This window comes from Canis lupus, chromosome 16 (genome assembly GCF_011100685.1).
Source record: "Canis lupus familiaris isolate Mischka breed German Shepherd chromosome 16, alternate assembly UU_Cfam_GSD_1.0, whole genome shotgun sequence".
Classification (NCBI taxonomy): domain Eukaryota; kingdom Metazoa; phylum Chordata; class Mammalia; order Carnivora; family Canidae; genus Canis; species Canis lupus.
In genome coordinates, this window is record NC_049237.1 from 15809364 (window position 1) to 15830990 (window position 21627).

At 57.0% G+C, this 21627-nt stretch overlaps 2 protein-coding genes across 10 annotated transcripts; both read left to right on the forward strand.

Annotated features, from left to right (window-relative positions):
- The first annotated feature begins 354 nt into the window (after positions 1-354).
- Positions 355-15433, forward strand: ABCB8 (ATP binding cassette subfamily B member 8). Of its 3 annotated transcripts, none has more exons than XM_038559718.1 (16): positions 355-552; positions 3744-4056; positions 4436-4591; positions 4669-4763; positions 4886-4991; positions 5782-5943; positions 6073-6158; positions 6273-6370; positions 6712-6817; positions 9150-9183; positions 9346-9482; positions 9651-9745; positions 9880-10013; positions 10816-10963; positions 12206-12456; positions 15314-15433. In XM_038559718.1, exons 1-16 carry the CDS (start codon positions 458-460, stop codon positions 15398-15400), a joined length of 2103 nt encoding a protein of 700 aa, XP_038415646.1. In that variant the 5' UTR covers positions 355-457; the 3' UTR covers positions 15401-15433. The 3 variants fall into 3 exon arrangements, with proteins under 3 accessions (XP_038415646.1, XP_038415645.1, XP_038415647.1); XM_038559717.1 differs by lacking the exon at positions 15314-15433 and adding an exon at positions 13102-15309; XM_038559719.1 differs by lacking the exons at positions 3744-4056; positions 15314-15433 and adding an exon at positions 13102-15309 and having other exon boundaries at positions 394-552.
- On the forward strand, positions 15314-21551 carry ASIC3 (acid sensing ion channel subunit 3). 7 transcript variants are annotated; one of them, XM_038559725.1, is made up of 13 exons: positions 15314-15433; positions 16792-16935; positions 17771-18127; positions 18801-18951; positions 19348-19475; positions 19641-19842; positions 19947-20003; positions 20107-20254; positions 20524-20615; positions 20773-20852; positions 20950-21021; positions 21199-21257; positions 21371-21551. In XM_038559725.1, the coding sequence occupies exons 2-13, from the start codon at positions 16825-16827 to the stop codon at positions 21447-21449; spliced, it is 1536 nt and encodes a 511-aa protein (XP_038415653.1). In that variant the 5' UTR covers positions 15314-15433; positions 16792-16824; the 3' UTR covers positions 21450-21551. The 7 variants fall into 7 exon arrangements, with proteins under 7 accessions (XP_038415653.1, XP_038415654.1, XP_038415652.1 ...); XM_038559726.1 differs by lacking the exon at positions 15314-15433 and adding an exon at positions 15521-15564; XM_038559724.1 differs by lacking the exon at positions 15314-15433 and having other exon boundaries at positions 16550-16935.
- Positions 21552-21627: the final 76 nt, after the last annotated feature.

Genomic DNA, 21627 nt, shown 5'->3' on the forward strand with positions numbered 1-21627 from the left:
TTTCAAAAAAACTCCCCGGGAACATATTTGTCCCTTCCTCCTGTAGGACCAGCACTCTTCACTCCTTAGACATTTCGGGACATCTAGAGTCCGCCGGGAGCACCCATGGGAGAACAGCCCCGAGGTCAGCGGCTGGCGCGTTACCATGGATACCCCGCGGCGGTGTCACCCCAGAGCTGACCCCCGTCAGAGGGCGGAAGGCACTGCCCCACCTGCTCGGCCCCGCCCAGGCCTGGGGGCGGGCGGGCAGGCGGCTTCTCCAATCACAGTTCCGGAAGGAGGAAGATCGTGAAAGTCCTCTCCAATCACAGCCCTTGACGAGATTGATGCGTCTTTCCGCCAATCGTCGCCGAGGGGCGAGGGTGTTGTCGGGATGCGGGCCGGAGCCAACATGGAGCCCTCAATGGGATGAGGGTGAAGCTGCAGCGGTTGGCTGCTCCTGTACTCACGTTCCATCATGTTGGTGCATTTATTTCGGGTCGGGATTCGGGGTGGCCCTGTCCCAGGCAGGCTGCTACCACCCGTCTGCTTCCAGACATTCTCGGCCGTCAGGTAAAAAGTGAGAAATCTACTGGGAGCGCGGGCCGTTGACCGGCTGGCCGTGCATGGGGCCTGCCGGGAGATGGAGTCCCGAGCTCGTCCGAGGCCTGCTGGAAGTTGTAGGCCGGCCCAGGGGCGGGGGTGGGGGGTGAAATGTCACTCCCCAGAGCTTGGCCTCAATTATTTATGGAGAGGACCCAGGTGCCAGCAGGAGACTCGGCCCGTGTGTATCCGTGTGTGGGATGGCGGAGGGCACGCTCTAGGTCGGTGACCACGCCGGGTCCGTTCTTCCCACTAGAGGGCGCCGTGCTGTACAGGTGTGAGCCTTGGGATCGCCGCGGATCCTGCCCCCGTTCTGTGCTCGTTCTTGGAATTGGTCTGGCAATTTGGGCAAAAGTTATCAGTGTCCAGAGACATTTAATATTGGTGTTGCTCCCGAGAGTCAATATGAGCTAAACAAAAATGGTTCCTGGATCTGGATACTTTTCAGCAAAGATAAAGTCAATCTAGAAATGCGTGTGTGTGTGTTTGTGTGTTCACTCTACACATGTCAGCTCAGAGAGAGAGAGAGAGAGACAGGTAGGAAAGGAACATCGACCCTGAGACTGCTACTCCACTGGAGTGAATAACCTGTGGGCCAGCCAGGCAGCCTACTGGCAGTGGTGGGCGGAGTGGACTTGTGACATTTGGAAAGCCCATCTGACAGAGAGGGCAAGAGCTGGGCCAAGCTGGAGCTAAGAAGTACTGTTGCTGGGAAGTAATCCACCAGTTCTTGGCAACGACCAAGCTCTGCTTAGAGTCTTAGTTTGGAGATGATAGAAGCTGGAAAGTAGCCATGGTGAATTATTAAAAAGTTTGATAACAGTCCTTAGGAAGAGAATAAGGGTATTGATAGCATTTAAACCAGAGAGAAAGAAATAAAATAATATCCAAGTTCTTGTGTATTCACAAGTGCAGTGTCTTTCAAATGTGCAAGTCACAACAAGAGATCATAAAATGAGTTTAGTGAGTCAGGATCATTTAGAAGTGAGTATAATAGGGGGTGTCTATTGAGCATGTGACTCGATCTCAGGGTCATGAGTTCAAGCCACAGGTTGGGTGTGGAGCCTACCTTAAAAAAAAGTGAATATAATAAAATACATGTGTAACAAATTAGGGGAAGTATTGTTTTGTGAAGCATTTCAATTTTGTGTGACGCATTTTTCCTACTGGGTGGCAATGTACAGCATATTTCTTATTGTTGGCCTCAATAAGTCCGAAACTTTGCAAACAGTGCAATAACAGGTCAGGTCAAATTTTTCTCTTCCTCATTTCTAATGAGGGCACGCACTCAACAAACATAAGCATTTACTGAACACTTACATGTATAAGAGCTCTGCTAAGTGCTAGGGATGCAATGTGAATAAGATAGAGCTTTCTGCCCTCAAGAATGTAAAGCCTAATGGAAAAATTGGAAGGAGGGTGAGCTTCTCTAAAATTTAAGATAGTGACACCTGGATGGCTCAGTCGGTTAAGCATCTGCCTTTGCCTCAGGTTATGATCCCAGGGTTCTGGGATTGAGCCCCACATTGGGCTACCTGCTCAGCGGGAGTCTGCTTCGCCCTCTGCCCCTCACTCTGCTCATGCTCTCTCTCTTCCTTTCTCTGTGCCTCTCAGATAAATAAAAAAAAAATTTTTTTTAAGTGTCTAAGAATACAAGATTATCAGAGTAAAGGAAAAACCTCATCCTATTTGTTCTTTTAAAAAGCTCCTGTCCATCAGTAATGCCATTAAAATTTTTTTTTTTCCCAAAGGGAGTATTTTTCTTTATGATTAATTTATTTAAGAAGGAGCACGCACATATGCATGTGAGTTGGGCGGGGGCAGAGGGAGAAAGAGAGAGAATCCTCAAGCAGACTCACCACAGAGCTCAGAGCCCAAAGCTAGGCTCAATCCCAGGACCCTGAGATCATGACCTGAGGTGAAACCAAGAGTCCGCTGTTTTTCTTTTTAGAGATTTTATTTATTTATTCATGAGCGACACACAGAGAGACATAGGCAGAGGGAGAAGAAGGCTCCATGCAGGGAGCCCAATGTGGGACTCCATCAAGTCACGGCCTAAGCTGAAAGCAGACACTTAACCGCTGAGCCACCCAGGCGACCAAAGGGTCAGCTGCTTAACTGACTGAGCCACCCGGGCGCCCCAACCTCATTTGAGTCTTTGAGCAATCCCACCATATACTCTTAGCCAGATAACTTTGCTTCTAACAGGCTTCCCGTAGCCTGTCTTGCTCCCCTCCAGCCCTCTTCTCTCCACTATGATCTTCAAGATGTAAATTTGATTATGTCATACCCCAGCCTAAACCGCCCACCATAGGTCCTCGTCACCTCTAAAGTCCAGATGGAAACCGCAGAACACAGAAGGTGATTTGAGCATAGCATATCAGAGCTGAAGAGATACATTATTTGGATTGTTATTTTTTTTTGTCTCGTTGTCACATAAGCACCGAAGGCCTGGGAGGAGCCAGGTGAGGGGATGCAATGAGCACTGACCAGTGGTCAGAAGCCTTGGGGCCAGGCCAGGCCCTGCCACACACGGCCTTGGGCACATCACATGGGGCCACGTGGAGCAAGCCTGGGTTCTAGAATCATACAGCAGGTTCTCCTCTTATCTAAGTTCTGCTGCTTGGGGACAGGTTTTCTCACCTCTCCCAGCCCCCGTGACACTTCTCTTAACAAGTGAGAGTAACAGAACACATCTGCCCCAGGGGTGGAGGGTAGAGGCCAGAGGCACCAGGTCTCACCTGCTTGGTGAGACCCCTGCAGGCTCACTCCCTCTCCTGCTGCTCTGAGCCAGACTCCCTCAAGACTTCTGCGTCCTCATCTGTAAAAGGAGGCCTGTGGACTAGCTGCCGTCCAGTACGCTGTCCTGTGATGAGAAAGGGTGTGTATTGGAGATGGTCGCTGACTGTGGTGGCTGAGAAGGCCTAGTTGTGTGACCACACACACCTCTCTGACTTGACTACAGGCCATTGTCTTATTCCTGGGCCACTTGGCCTGTATGCGTTCCTCTTAGAAACTGAGGTTGCTGAAGAGCAGCCCTGGGAAAGGCGGCGCAGAACCCCGTGCAAGAGGGAATGCTGTCTGGAGGGCTCAGCCCACAGCTGGGCTGCTCTGAGGAATAGTCGGGGCCTCGAGCCATTGATGCCATTCTCTCCCCGCAGGTCCTCCAACGGCCACCATGCCTCCTACCTCCTCAGGGCTGTGGCCCAGCTGAGGTCCCAGCTCCGGGCCCACCTCCCTCAAGCACGCCCAGCCCCCAGCCAAAGACCCTGTGCCTGGCGCTGGCTTGGGGGCATCCTTCTAGGCCCTGTGGTCTGGACTAAGTGCCCCCGCCTCGGCCTCGTGGCGTTGTGTGAGGCTGAGGAGGCCCCTCCTACCTACTCCAGACCTTATGTTGGGGAGTCTCGCTTTAACTGGAAGCTCTTCTGGCAGTTTCTGCGGCCCCACCTGCTGGTTCTGGGAGTAGCCATCGTGGTGAGTTGCCCCTCCATGCTTCCACGTCAGGGACAGGGAAGGAGCCAGTCAGGGGTTTGTGAGCACCACCCAGAGCTCCATGGGGACAGCTTGTCTGCCTCACCAAATCTCAAAGTTAGACCTCAGGAAGCAGCAAGGGCTGGCTGGCTTGGGGAACTGGAAGCCAAGGGATACCAGGAGATCCTGCATGGAACAGCTGGGTGTGCAGGGTCCAGGGGTCCCCAGGGGCTGGCAGCCTGGGCTTTAACTCAGCTGTCTCAGAGAAGCACAGAAGTAGCCAAAGCATGAAAAGCTGTGGGGAGGGAGGGCTGAGGTCAGGGACAGGGATGGGAAGGAATGTGGCTCCTTCTAAATGCCTGCTTTGCCACCCCTTGCCAAGCTGGCGCTGGGTGCAGCACTGGTGAACGTGCAGATCCCCCTGCTTCTGGGCCAGCTGGTGGAGATCGTGGCCAAGTACACGCGGGACCATGTGGGTAGCTTCCTGACAGAGTCTCGGAACCTCAGCACCCACCTGCTTATCCTCTATGGTGTCCAGGTACAGCAGGAGGGAGGGCCTGGGGGCACCCAGAGGAGCCTCCCAGGCGCCCCTGAGTGCCCCGGCCTCTCTCCCAGGGGCTGTTGACCTTCGGGTACCTGGTATTGCTATCCCGCATCGGCGAGCGCATGGCCGTGGACATGCGGAGGGCCGTCTTCAGCAACCTGCTCCGGTACTGCCAGCTACAGGGTGTGGGTAGGAGTGGCTGATGGTCCAGGTGGCGGGCAAGGGGCTCATCCTGAACTCACGTCTCCCTCTTCTCCCTTACGTCCTGCACTCTTGACCTACCATCAGGCAAGATATTGCGTTCTTTGATGCTAAAAAGACAGGGCAGCTGGTGAGCCGGTTGACAACCGATGTGCAGGAGTTTAAATCATCTTTCAAACTTGTCATCTCCCAGGTCAGTTCCCCCGGTTCCCCTGTGTGTACACACTTACACATGCAGATGCACACCCATACACACACACTGTCTAGTGTAGACACAGCAGGCCAGCCCCATCCCACCTTGCTGTTGCGCCCTGAGCCTAGGCTCACACCAAGTGAGAAGCCTGCTGTCTGGCAAGGGCGTGGGTGAGGGAATGGGGAAGTTCACAGAAGGGAGGTACTGTGGCATCATCCAAGGTCAGTACGGGCTGTTTCTCTCCTGTTCTGAAATTCTACCTCCCCAGAAAAACCTTCTCAAGGACTCCGTCAAGAGCCTTTCCTGGACCAGCTTGCCAAGAGCAAAATCACCCCGGACTGCCTTGCCCCCAGAATACTTGGCATGCTGACAAGTGTGAGGAGGAGTGAAGGCTTTTTACTGTATTACTGGTGTCCCATCCTCATCCACCCACACTGTCACCGCGGCTGTTGGGTCATGCCAGACTGGCCCACAGCTATTCTGTGTGACATCCATATTCTATTCTTTTAGTTCAGTTCCTCGAGCAAAACACCAGAACAAACTGGGATTTGTCTAGGGAAGGATGCTGTGGTCCGTAGACATTCTCACCCAGCCCTTTCATGCCCGCTAGTAGAGAGGGGGCTACGTTTAATGACCAGGTGGATTGCCATGTGGCCTCCCAGAGTCCAGACCTATGGCCTTGGCCTTGTGAGAGTCACGCTGTGGCCAGCAGACTCCTGGGAAAGTCATCCCCCACCCCCTGTCGTGATGCTGTTGCCACATGGCCTTCCTGCCTTCTGCCTCTCCCTAGGGGCTGCGGAGCTGCACCCAGGTGGCCGGCTGCCTGGTATCCCTTTCCATGCTGTCCACACGCCTCACGCTGCTGCTGATGGTGGCCACACCAATGCTCATGGGAGTTGGCACCCTAATGGGCTCAGCTCTCCGGAAATTGTCTCGCCAGTGTCAGGAACAGGTACTGGCATTGCTGCCCATCCTCCCCACCTGCCCCATTGCTCTCTGCCCTGCCATTACCCCATTACCATGCCATCCCCCCACCCCCCCAATTTCCAACCTCAGTGTCAACTTCCTGGACTCCTTGCAGGTTGCCAGGGCAACGGGCGTAGCAGATGAGGCCCTGGGCAATGTTCGCACGGTGCGGGCTTTCGCCATGGAGAACCGAGAAGAGGAGTGAGTTCCACACGGGGAAGAACTTGAAGCAGGGAGGATCCCCAAATGCACCCCATCAGCCCTGTACCCCACCCTGGCTGCTTCCTGATGGCCGGGCTTGGCCTCTCTCCCCAGACGCTATGGAGCAGAGCTGGAGGAGTCCCGCTGTAAGGCAGAGGAGCTGGGCAGGGGCATTGCCTTGTTCCAAGGGCTCTCCAACATTGCCTTCAACTGTGAGTGAGCAAGTCCCCACCAGGGGTGTGGGAGCACTGGGTCATGGCTGGGGATGAGCATGGATCAGCCAAGGAAGTCCCAGCGAGGCAGGCAAGGGGCAGCTCTCCACGGGCTTGATGTCCCTTAGATGTCTGTCCAGTGCCAGCTGCCTGAGTGCCTCCCTCTGACACACATGCATGCATTCATTCCCAAATGAAGAAACAAAAGCGGACACTACTGAAATGACTTGTTGTCATTCCAGTCGGAGGCACAGCAGGGACTGGAACTGGGGACTCACCTGGGCTGTGTCCCCTGATCCTAGCTGCTTCCTTGCTAACCACCTGGCCCTTTCCGCCTGTAGGCATGGTCTTGGGCACCCTGTTCATTGGGGGCTCCCTCGTGGCTGGACAGCAGCTGAGAGGGGGAGACCTTATGTCCTTCCTGGTGGCCTCCCAGACGGTGCAGAGGTGAGTGTGAGGCTGTTCCTGTCCCGAAAGAGCCCTGCCCCTGGCCCACCCAGTTTCCTCAGGGAAGCACGGGGTGCCTTCCGCGGGCGCCCTCCAACCTGATGCTCTGACTGGGTGCCCAGGGATGCAGCTGTCATCTCCCGCCACCTAAACAGCTCAGAAGGGTCCGTGACAGCTTTTTAAAAAGTTGGTGATTGTGGTAAAATACACATAACATATAATGTACCATTTTGACTGATTTTCAGCATACGCTGTAGTAGCGTTTTGCATGCGTCATGCAGTTGTGTGGCCACTGCCACCATTCACCACCAGCATGCCTTCATCCTGCAAAACTGAAGCACTGTGCCCATTAACCACTAAGGCCCATGGCTCCTCTCCCCGCCCGACAGCCTCTGGCTCTGTGCTTCACCCACCGCGGGTCCCTCATACATGTGAGATCACACAGCGTTTGTCCTTCAGTGATGGGCCTTTTTTGCTCAGGGTGACATCTCCCAGGTTCATCCATGGCATAGCCCGTCAGGATTTCCTTCCTTGTTAGAGCTGAGAGGATTCCATTTGTGGGTTGACCATCTTTGACTTGCTCTTTACGAGCTTGCCTGCTGTCGTCTGCCTGAGTGTCCCAAGGATGAAAAGGTCACCCTCTCTCCCTCTTCCCACCCTCAAGGCTCAGTGTGCTCATTGCTCTGAGACCCACCCGCTCCACTGGGCCTGTCTGCCCAGAGCTCTTGCCTCCCTTTGCATGAGACCCTCAAGGCCTCCCCTTTCCTTTCTCTTCTAAGCTAAACACTACCAGTTCCTGCGTCAAGCATAAATAGGTACTGTGATAAATAGTTGAAGAGAGAATAGACTATCATAAGTTACTGAAGAGTGGAGACCGGTATTACTGTTAACCACGTCAAGGAAGTGCAGGGTCACCCCAGACACCCCTCCATGCCCCTTCCCCATGGCTTCTGATTCTCATGGCACTCGTGGCCTGGCTCTGCAGTGTGTCTTACCGCCTGTTTCCCACAGCATCCCTCACCATCACCCTCATTATTGTCCCAGGTAGAGCGGAGCCAACCCGAAGACGGCTGGCAGAAAAGATGCCCATCCTCAGCCCTGTTTATGTCCAGTGCTCCCTAATCTGGGCCCGTTCAGACCTCTGAGTTCAGACTCTAGGTAGCTTCATCCCTCCTCCAGCCTGAAAACTGTTCCTTGGTGGCCTGGGTACCAAGAGGCTCTTTATTTTAGAGACAGGACTTGGCACTGACCCCAGGCCGAGCCCTGGCCTCTTACTCTGGTCCTGAGGACACTGATGAGCCCTGTGGTTCTTCTCATACAGTCACCACATGGCCCTCCACGGGCTGTGGTAGGAAAGTCTCCCTTTCCCTATACCTCCCAAGCCTGGCTCGCCTTCCCCTGAGCCCCCACTTCCCCATGTGGCGTAAGTTCAGAACCTCTCCTCCCCACTGCACTGCCTTGCCTGAGCAGAGCTTTATTTCAAACCAAAAGGCCTAGGATGCCCATCCATACTATTCTCTCTCAGGCTGCTAGATGGAGCTGCTCCCACAGCCACAGGCCTTAGGCCCATCCTTTTGAGGGCCCCTCACTACATGGAGATCCTTCACCACCCACTTCAGAGGAATTAGGCTGTTTTATTCAGGAGGCTGATGGATTTCCTCCTGGGTTCCAACGGGGGCAGGGAAGGAAGAGAGGCAGCCTCTACCTCTAGACCCCATTCTACATGTTGTTTTGTGGCACTGGGTCTGTGGAGGAGACCGGGAGGCACCCAGAGGGACCCCAGTCATGGGGTCTGCATGCAGGGCTGGGCCCCACTGGGAATGGGCTGCCCCTCTGACCCCCACCAGGCCTCTTGGGAGAGCAAGGCCTGCCTTCTGAGCCAGCTCTGAGAGCAAGGGCACCACAGACATCACAACGAGTTATGGGCATCTGTTTTTAGGTTGCTGCCAGGCACCAGTGCCAGGCCCTAATGGCTTCCAGATCTCTTGTGGAGAATGTGCTTCCTTCTTGTCCACAGATAGCTCGCTGTCCCGGCTCTTCCTTGCTCCATGCCTCTGCACTCACTTTGGCAAAGGCCGGTAGCTCTCTGACCTGCCAGAACCACTTCCGTGCAGGCAGCTCCTGGTGCTGGAAGAAGTGACTTTCCTCTTCAAGAGTCAGTCTTTCCCCTTCAAGGAAGACCTGTGCGCACACTCTCAGACACATGGCCCAGTCAGGGACTGGTGACTGAGACGCGTGACTCACCTTCCAGCCACCGACAGCCCTCCCCTCTGGCGCCACTCTTCTCTTGGGCTCTGGGCCCCACTCTTCAGCCTTTCTCTCCTCCTCACAGGTCCATGGCCAACCTCTCCGTCCTGTTTGGCCAAGTGAGTGGCAATCGGGGGGTGCGCCCTGGGGTGTGGACATCAGATCTGGGCTGGCAGCGTGTCAGGAGCATCAGCTGTGTGCTGCAGGAAGCAGGTGTCAGGGTGGAGGGGACACTGTGAGCCCTGCCTCTCCCTCACCACAGACTTTAACCCTCTCCCCAGGTGGTACGGGGGCTCAGCGCTGGGGCCCGGGTCTTCGAGTACATGACTCTGAGCCCGTGTATCCCTCTGTCTGGGGGCTGCCACATCCCCAGAGAGCACCTGCACGGGGCCATCACGTTCCACAACGTCTGCTTCAGGTCAGCATTGGCAGATGGGTGCGGGGGTCATTCCCTTTGGGCTCAGGAGTTTGGGTCAAGGTCTCCTTCCAAATAAGCTCCCCTCAGGGTACAGTTAGACTTGAAGGCCCAGGGCAGAAAGGGGCCAGGAACCTGGTCTGACCAAGGGTCTCTCTTGGCTCCTCCCAGTTACCCCTGCCGCCCTGGCTTCCAGGTGCTCAAGGACTTCTCCCTCACCCTGCCCCCTGGCAAGATCGTGGCCCTCGTGGGCCAGTCCGGTGGAGGTGAGAGGAACCCACCACCCTCCCACCCTATGGCTTTCCTTCCTATGGTGGCTGCTCAGCGTGGGGTGGGGCACAATGTCTAGAAACCATGCTATCTCCCCAACCTCGCCACCTCCCCAACCCCCATTCCCCAGGAAAGACCACTGTGGCTTCCCTGCTTGAGCGCTTCTATGACCCCACGGCGGGTATGGTGACACTGGATGGACGGGACCTGCGTACCCTCGATCCGTCCTGGCTCCGGGGCCAGGTCATCGGCTTCATCAGCCAGGTGGGGAGAGGAGAGGCTTACCTCTCAGCACAGGCTTACTAGCACATGTGACTTAACTTCCCAGACCCTCTCCCCTCCCTCTGACTTTTCTCTCAGCCCTTACACACATGGGACCTTCCCCCCCCTTCCCACCCCCATCACCCCTGTTCTCTCTGGTGGAGCATCAGTGGGAGGGCTCTGGCCATCTTCACTGGCCCCCCCAGTGGTCATGGGACCTGAGGCATCCCCATAACTGCCCACTGCAGCTCTGCCCTCGTGTCCAGGGCAGGAACTCAACTAAAGCCTCCAAGCAGGTGGGGTGGGGTGTTGATTTAGGATCCCTGAGTTCTCCGACAAACCTATGGTGTCCAGAAAGTGTAGAGACCCCTGCCCCCCACTAAGCATGGTCCCACAGCCCCACCCTGGGGCGCTCAGTCTTGCTCCTTTCCTTCTGTTTGAAGTGGTGCCACCCAGCAAGAGGCTGCTTTCCCCCTCTGAGTGGGTTAGGAGGGCACCCTTACCCACCTACCCCTGCAGGAGAAACCCAGAATGCAAACCCCCTTACTCCCATCTCTCCAGAGAGGAGGGCCCGGCTCTCCCAGCACCTCCCCATCCCACTCCTCAGGAACCCTGTGCCCTGCAGGGAGCATGGCCTCTCCCCACTTTGATAGATCTCTGTTCTTCATTGATTTGTAATTTTCAACTGCCCCTGCTTGCCCTCCAAGAAGGTGGTTCTGGTGTGGCCAAAATTGCCTTTCCTGATGCACCCCTTCTGGGGTTTGGGGCAAAGTCAGAATGTTCCATGCGGAGTCCCCACCCACAGGAGCCAGTCCTGTTTGGAACAACAATCATGGAGAACATCCGCTTTGGGAAGATGGGTGCCTCAGATGAAGAGGTTTATGCAGCTGCCCGGGAAGCCAATGCCCACGAGTTCATCACCAGCTTCCCAGAGGGCTACAACACCATAGTCGGTGAGTCCCAGGGACAGCGTCCTGCTCGGGTCTGCAGGGCCCAGGTTGTGAGGAGTCCGGGAGGCAAGAGCAGAGGCATGGCATCAGGGAAGACTATACCTGTGGCCTGGGCGGGCAGACCTGGTTCTGTGGTTTAGTCCCACACAGGCTGCAGAGACAGGGATACCACAGGGAGTGCAGGCCCAGGAACCCCGTCCTCAGACCCGACCAGAAGCACGAGGATATTACCTCCTAATACCTTATGCTTCTGGTTCCTGTGTCGTACCTGTGCTTTTATCACTTAATTTGAAAATATTTCCATCATGTTACCCACAGGGATTGAGGTGGCTGGATGGGTCTCCCTTCTGACTTACCCAGAACAGGGCTCAAGTAGTTCTGGAACATTAAAATATCACAGCCTCACACTAGAATATTCGTATCATAGCTTGCAGATTTGTGCACTCAGCTCAGGGGTCTTTTTTTCAACCTTTGGGACCGTGTTTTTTTATCTGGAGTCTTGGTTCTGTTGTGGAATATTCCAGCACATCTCAAGGTGTGGGCATATCTGGGGTTTTCAACTCTTCTTGAAACTTAGGCCTCAGTCTAGCTGAGATTCAGCCTGCTGAGTGGCACCCCCCGCACCCCGTCTTCAGCCATCACTCATGCTGTGTTGCTGATCCAGCCTATTCCACGCAGTGCTCCGATTCCACACTACCCTGAGGGGAGGAGCCGTCCCCACACCCCTGTAGAGCAGCGCTTCCCTCATACTTTTGACCCTAGCACACTCCCAGGCCCATCTGCAGCTTCAGTCTCCCCTCACTGGTCTCTGACCGCTGTCACCGTGGTGCCCTTCTTAAGCTCCCACACTGCCACCTCTGTTGTCTGTGGACACTGTAGACCAAGTGCGGTCTTCCCAGAATGCCCTGTGATAGGCCATCACCGCATTCTAGGGTTCACATCTGGGTCCTGGATGCCCCGCCCCCTCGCCAGCAGCAAGACCCAGCCAGTCAGGAAAAGATCTCAAGAACTGCAGGGCCTGGTGTGGGAGGGGCACACAGTGACTCTGAGGGGACACTGAGACCCACATGCACACAGTTCCTGTTGGGTGTGAGTGTGTTAGTGCATGGGCCCAGGTTATGGGATCAGGATGTGTGTACAGTGCTAGATGGGGCACCTGAGGGGCCAGATGGGAAGTTCCAGGTGGCCCCCAGAGCCCCTCTCTGAAGAATGCTTCGAGCTCCTGCCTTGTCCCCTTCCTCCCAGGTGAGCGTGGCGCAACCCTGTCTGGTGGCCAGAAGCAGCGCCTAGCCATCGCCCGTGCCCTCATCAAGCAGCCCACGGTGCTGATCCTGGATGAGGCGACCAGTGCGCTGGACTCAGAGTCCGAGCGGGTGGTGCAGGAGGCCCTGGATCGTGCCAGCACAGGCCGCACCGTGCTTGTCATCGCGCACCGGCTCAGCACCGTGCGTGGGGCCCACCACATTGTCGTCATGGCCCGTGGCCAAGTCTGTGAGGTCAGCTGGGGGCTGGGCAGCGGCTCGGTGGGTTGGGCAGCTTCAGCCCTGGACACAGTGGAAAGCGTGGCTCAGCTGAGCCGTGGGAGGGTCTGGCCTAGCCCAGGGGGCTCTGGGCCATATCCTGGAAGCAATACCCTGTGTGGATTCAGGAGTTCCTGCCCTGGCCTCTCGAGGCCCGTTTCCTTCTCCATCCCATGGGGGTAGCAGAGCTGCATTAGGGCTCCCAGGACCAAGGAGAAAGGACTCAGAATTGTAGAAGGCTGAGCAGAGGGGCCTAGGGGTTGAGGTACAGAAAAGGCAACTGCTCAGGGGCCAGTGTGCAGCAAGTCTGGGGGGCTGCATGGAGCCCAACTCCTGGCTCTGGCTGCTGCTTCAAGTAGCTTTGAACCCAAGTCTTTGGGTTCTGCAAGGGAGATAGAAGAATTCAGATGCTCTTCCAAAACCCAGCTAAGCAGAAAGGTGGTGCTGACAAATACAAACATGCCAGTGGCAATGTGTAACCAATTGTGCTTTGGGTTCATAGTGTCCCCAGAAGGGGCACTGGCTTAGGAGACCGGGAGCCCAGTGGCAAATAAGAAGCCAGCCCACCTAGAGCTCTGAGCTGGGTTGGGGTGACTACCTGCCCCTCCTTCCTCTCCATAGGTGGGGACCCATGAAGAGCTCCTGAAGAAGGGCGGGCTCTATGCAGAGCTCATCCGGAGACAGGCCCTGGATACCCCAGCTCCTGAGATGCCCAGAGGCCCCAGGAACCGCCCCCCCAAGTCCTGAGAGAGCTGTTGGAGCTCTGGTCATGGCCGAGCATCAGTGTCCAAGGCCGAGGCTCAGCTCAGGGGAGCTTCCAGGGACCAAAGCACCCAGGATGGCCAGTGTGCTGGGGTGCAGGCTACTGCTGCTCCCCTGCTCACAGTGAGACCTAGGCCTAGTGCTGAGCTCGGGGAGGTTGGGACTGCTCCCATCCACTCCCCACTCCTGCTACTAGGCTGACTCCCTCCTGCCAGAGTCATGAATCATGGGGCTGAACAGCAAAGGAGGCTGAGTCCCCAGACCCCTGCTCTGTTCCCTCCCAACCCCTCTCAGAAGCCCTGCCAAGTCTGCCCTCTGCCTGGCAGCCTGAAGGTGTGCAGGCCCAGCTCCACGGCATCTCTACAAATCAGGATCAGGGAGTGGGAACGGGAATTTACACTAGGGTCCCCACACCCACGCCAGGACCTCACCTTCTGGACCCTGACCCCTCTCTCCTCTGTTCCCACTGTCCCTGAGCCAGGGGAGAAGGAGCCCAGCCCGTGGACCAGCCCCTCGAGCCACAGTCTTTATCCGGAGAACACCTTCCCTTCCTTCTCCCTGCTTCATTAATACGGTCACTTTTCTAGGTTTTGTCCCCACCCACCCCCTGCCCCCAGTCAACAGAACAAGGAGGTTGGGACATCTGCCCCTGGCCCTTGGGAAAGGGGTCAGAGGGGCAGGGCATGCCATGGTCTATTCCACAAGGAGCTTCAAGCTTACTAGGCTGTCTTAACCACTGCGCCGGGCCCATAGCTGGACTCTGTGACCCCATGAGATTGTAGACTGCCCCTCTTCATGAGGATACCTCGCTCTAAAGGAAATAAAGGAGGAGCTGACACACACCCCAAACTCCAGCCACAGGGGTCCTATGGTGCTAAGTCACCAGACTGCTAGGGAGAAGTTAATACTTAGCTCCCAGGCTGACAAAATATAAAATCAGTTGGATTTATCCTGTGGGTTTATCCAAGGACAACACCATGCTTCTGGGGCAGCTACGATGTGTAGGACAAGAAGAGTCGGCTGTGGCCAGAGGCCAGCCGGGAAGAATAGAGTGGCTCAGGTGTGAGGAGCCAGGGCTGAGAGTCCCTGTGGCCTCTTGTGGGTGTGATCTAGGACCACATGCTACTTTGGGGACAAAGCACCTGAAATGTCCCAGAGCCACAGCCCCCCTAGTGTGATACCCTGCTTCCATATTGATCAGAGGTTGCATGCCAGGATAGCCATAGCCCAGGAAGCAAAGCCACTCCCTAGTAAGTGCATCCCAGAGCCAGCCTCAGGTCCCCAACCAAGCTGGCACTGACCTCCAAGGGAGAGGCAGTGGAGGCGAGCTCCTGCCCTGCCCCCCCAGCTCCAGCCCCAGCCACCCAGACTTCAAAATCAGGGCCTCCAAATCCTGCCCCCCGCCCCAACTAGGAAAGTAGTGCAGTCTGTGGGAGCCCTGAGTGGAAAGGCCGTGTGGTCAGCCTCACAATCACCATGCAGCCTTGGTCTCCACCTCGCCTCCCACCACTATTCACCATGGGTCATAAGATTGGCAATACTTCATCCTGAGAACTTAAAGAGTTTAAATGGGACCATCTGCAGGGCATCTGGGTGGCACAGTCAGTTGAGCATCTGACTCTTGGTTTTGGCTCAGGTCGTGATCTCAGGGTCCTGGGATCAAGCCTCGTATCAGGCTCCACACTCAGTGCAGAGTCCACTTGAGATCCTGTCTCTCTGCCCCTCCCATCGTGCCCATGTGTAGCGCATGCTCTCAAATCTTTAAACAATAATAGGGGATCCTTGGGTGGCTCAGCGGTTTGGCTCCTGCCTTTGGCCCAGGGCATAATCCTGGAGTCCGAGGATCGAGTCCCACATTTGGGCTCTCTGCATGGAGACTGCTTCTCCCTCTGCCTGTGTCTCTGCCTCTCACGAATAAATAATTTTTTTAAAAGTCTTTGGTTTTAAATAAATAAATAAAAATAAAAATAATAAATGGGATAATCTGTGACAAAGTACTTAAAACTCAATGCTGCAGCCTCAGAAGCTGGTCACATCTGCACACTAAACTTATTTACTTCCTCCTTCCAAGGTGATATGTTCATTAAGCACCTGTTGTGTGCCACCGTCCCTGCCCTGCGACCGGGAGGACGATGTCCCTGACCCCTTGAAGCTGTGATCTTGTCTGGAGGACAGAGAGGCAGGCAGGCAGGTGATTGCAGCACACTTTGTGGAAAGAGGTAGAGTAGAAAGAAGTTTCAGTAAATAAATTAATGGAGATAAACGTGTATTCTCTCAGGCCGACAGTGCAGCATCTCCCCATTTGCAGACACACGGGGACAGGTAAACATTTAACCAAATGAAGGGCTGGACACTGATGAGGACCAGGCCCTGGCCATATTCCACGTGGGGTGTCTGGGCTGCCCCTGCTGCCCTCGGTACCCCTGGCCCTCCCACCACAGCCCTTTGTCCCTGTGCCGTGGATCAGCAGGACACCCAGGCCCACTGCAGGCCAGCTGGTACTAACCTTACAGACTGGGCTCTACTTTCGAGAGGCATCTGCTCCGGATGCCAGGAGTCCTCCCCTCGCCCGACCCATTATCTCCTCTGGATCAACTGCAGTGCCTTCAGATGCCCCGGATCTGCCCTTTCAAGGCCAGCATCACTGTGCCACCAGTCCCAGGGCACCCGAGCTGGGTCAGGGGCACTGTATCTCTCCCCTTAGAAAAGCCCCCCACCCCTGTGGGGGCACCTGGCTGGCTTCCCGGGTAGAGCATGTAACTCTTGATCTCAGGGTCATGAGTTCAAGTCTCATGTTGGGCATGGAGCCTACTTTTAAAAAAAGGAAAGAGGAAGAAAAGCCCTCCCCTGCAAAACAGGTATGCTGCCTGCTGTGTTACTGACAGGAGGATAAAACTCCCACAGTGGGGAATTTTGTGATATCTACCAAATTGCCTGTATGGTTGCTTCTTGACCCAGTAGTTCTATTTCTGGGAATCTACATTTGTGCAATGCTATTGAAAGCACCATTGTTTGCAATGGAAGACTGGAAAGCCCCAGTGTTTATCCATAGGGGTGTAATTAGATGAACGTCGGTACATCGACATAATGGAATCGAATACAGGCCTTTAAAAAATGGGCAAGTTTCCTAGGTCCTAGATGTTGTATGGTGTGCAGAATATGTTTTTTGTTTTTTTTTTTAAGTTTTATTTATTTATTTTATTTATTTTAGACATAGAGAGGCAGAGACACAGGAGGAGGGAGAAGCAGGCTCCATGCAGGGAGCCTGACGTGGGACTCGATCCCAGGACTCCAGGATTGCGCCCTGGGCTAAAGGGAGGTGCTAAGCCGCTGAGCCACCCAGGGATCCCCTAGAATATGTTTTTAAGTGAAAAAAAGATGTGAAATTACAGGGCATCCATGTTCCCTGGGAGGGTGGCAGGTGGGCATCTGGGTCATGCCCAGGAGGGTGGCCGGGGAGCCCCCAACCCCGGTAGCTGAGGCCAGCCTCTTAGGCAGCCTCACGGGGGGGGAGGTGGGAGAGGCTCACTGGAGACAGACCACTTGCAGGCATAGGACGTGCAGAAGCCCTAGTCATCCAGCATGGCCTTCAGGGGCTCGAAAAGAGGAGTCTGCCGACACCCAACTTCCCATGGCTTTCCAGCTTGGGCAAGAGCCAGCGCCTCTCTAAAGGAACAGATCATCCCGGGTGAGGTCAGTGGGAAGGGACAAGACACAAAAGGAGGGAAAGACTAGGCCGAGGGTCAGCAACTGACCCTCAACCCAACCACAAGGGCTGCAGCTGGGAACTCTGAGGGCCATTAGGGTGCCCCCAGCCCCAACTTCTCTCCAGGCTCTCTTTAAGCCTTACCCGGGATTGCTGTGGTTTCCTGCTGGCGCCTCTGGTCTCCACAGCCGCAGCCCCCCCTCAATGCACCGCACTAATGGCTTGGCCTGGGGCCCCAGGGACCTTCCCTGCCCCCCAGACTGCTCTGCGGGGCCCCCGGCCCCCTTGCTGCTGTAACCCAATCCTCTGCGGCAGCTCCGGCTCGGCAGAGCAGCTTCCAGCAGAGCGGGCCCTGCTTCCCACGTCAGCTGCGCCCTACCGGGGCTCTCCTGCCGAGCACCCCCCAGGGCCAGTGGCCAGCGCTGAGCCTAGCAGAGCCCCAGCTCCTTTGCTCCCGGAGACCGTCGTGCCCACCCTGCTGCTCCAGTGCTTCTCCACCTCTTGGTCTGAGCCCCTCTCCTCCCTCCCCCTCTCCCCATCCCTCACCCGCAGTGACCCCCACCTGCTGCCCGAACCCCCTCAGCCCCTCAGGTCCTCAGACCCACCCTCTGTCTTTCTTCCAGCCCTGAGCCACAGGCCTCAGCCATGAAGCCCCATCCTAGGCCAGAGGAGGCCCGGAGGCCAGCCTCGGACATCCGTGTGTTCGCCAGCAGCTGCACGCTGCACGGGCTGGGCCACATCTTTGGCCCTGGGGGCTTGACACCTCGCCGAGGGTTGTGGGCTGCAGCCGTGCTCCTGTCACTAGCCACCTTCCTCTACCAGGTGGCCGAGCGGGTGCGCTACTACGGGGAGTTCCACCACGAGACGGCCCTGGACGAGCACGAAAGCCACCGGCTCACCTTCCCTGCCATCACCCTGTGCAACATCAACCCGCTGCGCCGCTCCCGCCTCACACCCAACGACCTGCACTGGGCCGGGCCTGCGCTGCTGGGCGTGGAGCCTGCTGAGCACGCCGCCTTCCTGCGTGCCCTGGGCCGGTCCCCTGCACCGCCCGGCTTCATGCCCAGTCCCACCTTTGACATGGCGCGACTGTACGCCAGGGCCGGGCACAGCCTGGAGGACATGCTGCTGGACTGTCGCTACCGAGGCTGGCCGTGCGGGCCCGAGAACTTCACCGTGGTGAGCTGGTCACTGGCCCCGGGCCACCGGGGACCTGCCATCCCCCCGTCATGCAGGCCCAGGATCCTTTCCTTCCCAGTCAGGCCACGGGCTCCCCCCACGAGACTGTCCTCCTTGGGGTCCCCTCCCTGTCGCTCAGCAGGACTGTAGTGTGCAAGGTCACAGCTTCCAGCACAGGGCACTGACCCAGGCTGGCTCTGGGCCCAAGCTCTGGTCTGTGGAGACCCTGCTCCTGAGAGCCGGGAGGAATCTAGTGGGACTGCTCAGGGCACTAGAGCCCTCTCTCTGCCTGGGCAGTCAGCTTGTTTTCCTTCTATCTCTTCAACAGTCTTCCAGCAGGCAACTGAGACCCACTTCCTTTCTTGCCATTCTCCAAAGAAACACTTGTCCTATAGGCAGAGTGCCCTGGGCTGGGGGGCTGGGGGGTCCAGGAGGGGAAGGAGCTGCTGGAGTGATGGGAGCCCATGAGGGTCCAACTCATGGGCTCATGAGGGTCCGACTGCAGCTCTATGTGCTTGTATGACTGAAGGCATTGAGATATGGCTTCCTGTTCAAAGAGACCAAATAGAGGGTGGGGAGAGGAGAGGTCTCATCATTCTCGTGTCTTCCTGGGGAAGAGGCTGGTGGGGCTCCTGTACCCTGGTGAGGCCTGTCCCCGTCTGTTCACTTGTAGATCTTCACCCGGATGGGTCAGTGCTACACCTTTAACTCTGGCGCAGATGGGGCCGAACTTCTCACTACTCCCAAGGGCGGCATGGGCAATGGGCTGGAGATCATGCTGGATGTGCAGCAGGATGAGTATCTGCCTGTGTGGAGGGACATGGGTATGGGAGTCCGCGGGTCAGGCTGGAGGGATGGCACAGATGAGCTACAAAAGGCATGAGGGGGATCCCTGGGTGGCTCAGTGGTTTAGCGCCTGCCTTTGGCTCAGGGTATGATCCTGGAGTCCCAGGATTGAGTCCTATATTGGGCTCCCTGTGTGGAGCCTGCTTCTCCCTCTGCCTGTGTCTCTGTCTCTCTTTCTCTCTGTGTCTCTCATGAATAAATAAAATCTTAAAAAACAACAACAACAACAACAACAACAAAAAAAACCAACCCAAAGGCATGAGGGAGGGCCCAGGAAAGCACATCCTTTCCTGTGGTTGGTCAGTCTTGGCGAGAGAGGTCAGTGACAGGGGGTGTCCTGGGATGCTGGCCTCAGGGTCCCTTTTCCCCTGCAGAGGAGACCCCGTTCGAGGTGGGGGTCCGAGTGCAGATCCACAGTCAGGAGGAGCCGCCCACCATCGACCAGCTGGGCTTCGGGGCAGCCCCTGGCTACCAGACCTTCGTGTCCTGCCAGCAGCAGCGAGTATCCCTACCCCCACCCTACCAAGGCTCCCAATCCCCTCCTTCGGCCCACAACACCTCAGACTGTCCCAGGGGCCTCCACCCCTCTGCATGCTACCTCAGTGACAGCTCACATTGGACCTGGGTGCCATATTCATGCCAGAAGCCTCCTTAACCCCAACTACAGCTGAGCTTCCTGCCACCGCCTTGGGGCGACTGCAGCTCCGCTTCTGTAGACCCCGATTTTGAGCCCGAACCTTCTGGTCCCCTGGGTGCCCCCAGCCCCAGCCCAGGTCCCCACCCTCCCTATAGTCTAATGGGGTGTCGCTTGGCCTGTGAGACCCGCTATGTGGCTCGGAAATGTGGCTGCCGAATGATGCATATGCCTGGTAAGGGGCAGGTAGGGGCGGAGGAAGGGGTCCGGGTCGCGCAGAGGGGCCTGGGGGCCGTCCCTGAAGCCGTCTCCGACCCCACCCCCACTCCCCACCCCCAGGCGGCGCGCCCGTGTGCAGCCCCCAGCAGTACAAGGACTGCGCCAACCCGGCGCTCGGTAAGGGGCAAACCTGTCCCGCATCCCCGCCCCTGCTGCGCCCCGGACCCCACGGGGACCCCGCCGGGCGGGTGGCCCTGATCCAGGGGACTGTGGCCCGCAGACGCCATGCTGCGCAAGGACGCGTGCACCTGCCCCAACCCGTGCGCCAGCACGCGCTACGCCAAGGAGCTCTCCATGGTGCGGATCCCGAGCCGCGCCGCCGCCCGCTACCTGGCCCGGAAACACAACCGCAGCGAGGCCTACATCTCGTGAGCCGGGCTGGCTGGGGCGGGGCGGGGCGGGCACCTTCCGGCGGGCGGGCCCTCGTGCGCACACCCGCGTGGGACACCGGTCTGCACAAAACCACGGGGCTCCCGGGCCTCTGGGCAAGCCCTGACACCATCTCCTCTGCAAACGGGGGCTCGTCCCAGGGCTCTTCAAAGGAGTCACAGACGGGAGAGTTCGCACACCTGTTTCCTGCCAGCAGCTGGCACCGGGCGGGGATCCAGCGATCTTTCCTGGTCCTCTTTTCCTCCAGAGAGAACGTGCTGGTGCTGGACATCTTCTTTGAGGCCCTCAACTACGAGACCGTGGAGCAGAAGAAGGCCTATGAAGTGTCAGAACTGCTTGGTGTGTGGGCGTGTGCATGTGTGTGTTTGTGTGCCCCCACACAGGGTGCCCAGGCGGGCTGGGGAGGTGTGGGCAGGGCAGGTGGCTGTGTGGGTGCCTGATGGGTAAGGTGTGGGTGGGGCAGGTGTGCTGTTGGGTAACCTGATGGGCTCCACAGGTGACATTGGGGGCCAGATGGGGCTGTTCATCGGGGCCAGCCTGCTCACCATCCTCGAGATCCTGGACTACCTCTGTGAGGTGGGCCTGAGCCCCAGCTGGGGGAGGGGAAAGGAATCAGGCCACAGGGTCTGGAGGAAGGTGTGCACTGGCCACTTCCCCCACTGCTCGCCCCCAGGTGTTCCGAGACAGGGTCCTGGGATACTTCCAGAACCGAAAGCACTCCCAAAGGCATTCTAGCACCAATCTGGTAACAACCCCTTTTTCCTTCTTTGCCGTCTCCAACACGGGTGCTTAGCCTTCCCCCTGAAGCCTAGAACACCATCCCTACCCAGGGGAGGAAAGAATGGTGGGGGAGAAAAGTGTATGACCTTGACTGGTCCTGGGAGGACTCCTCCCATCTCTGACACTTTCCCTCCTCCCACAGCTTCAGGAAGGGCTGGGCAGCCACCGAACCCCAGGTCCCCACCTCAGCCTGGGCCTCAGGTAACAGGAAGGAGGGGCAGGTCCAGTCTGGAGGGGGTAACGCTCAGGTTCAAGAGGGCAGGGCAATGAGTACGAGGCCTCCTGTCCCAGCGCTGTTGTCTGCATCCCACCAGGCCTTCCACTCCTCCCTGTGCTGTTGCCAAGACTCTGTCTGCCTCCCACCGCACCTGCTACCTCGTCACCCGGCTCTAGACCTGGCGTCTGTGCCCTCAGGGCTGTACCCTGACATTCTGGACATGCCCCGCCTGCTTATGTCTCTGCCATCTTCACCCCAAATAAAGTTCTAGCACACCAGCCTCGGCTGTTTCTCTTACAGGCAGACTAGTCAGGCCAAGGTCAGCCCTATTCAGGCACAAGAAGACCTCTGCCA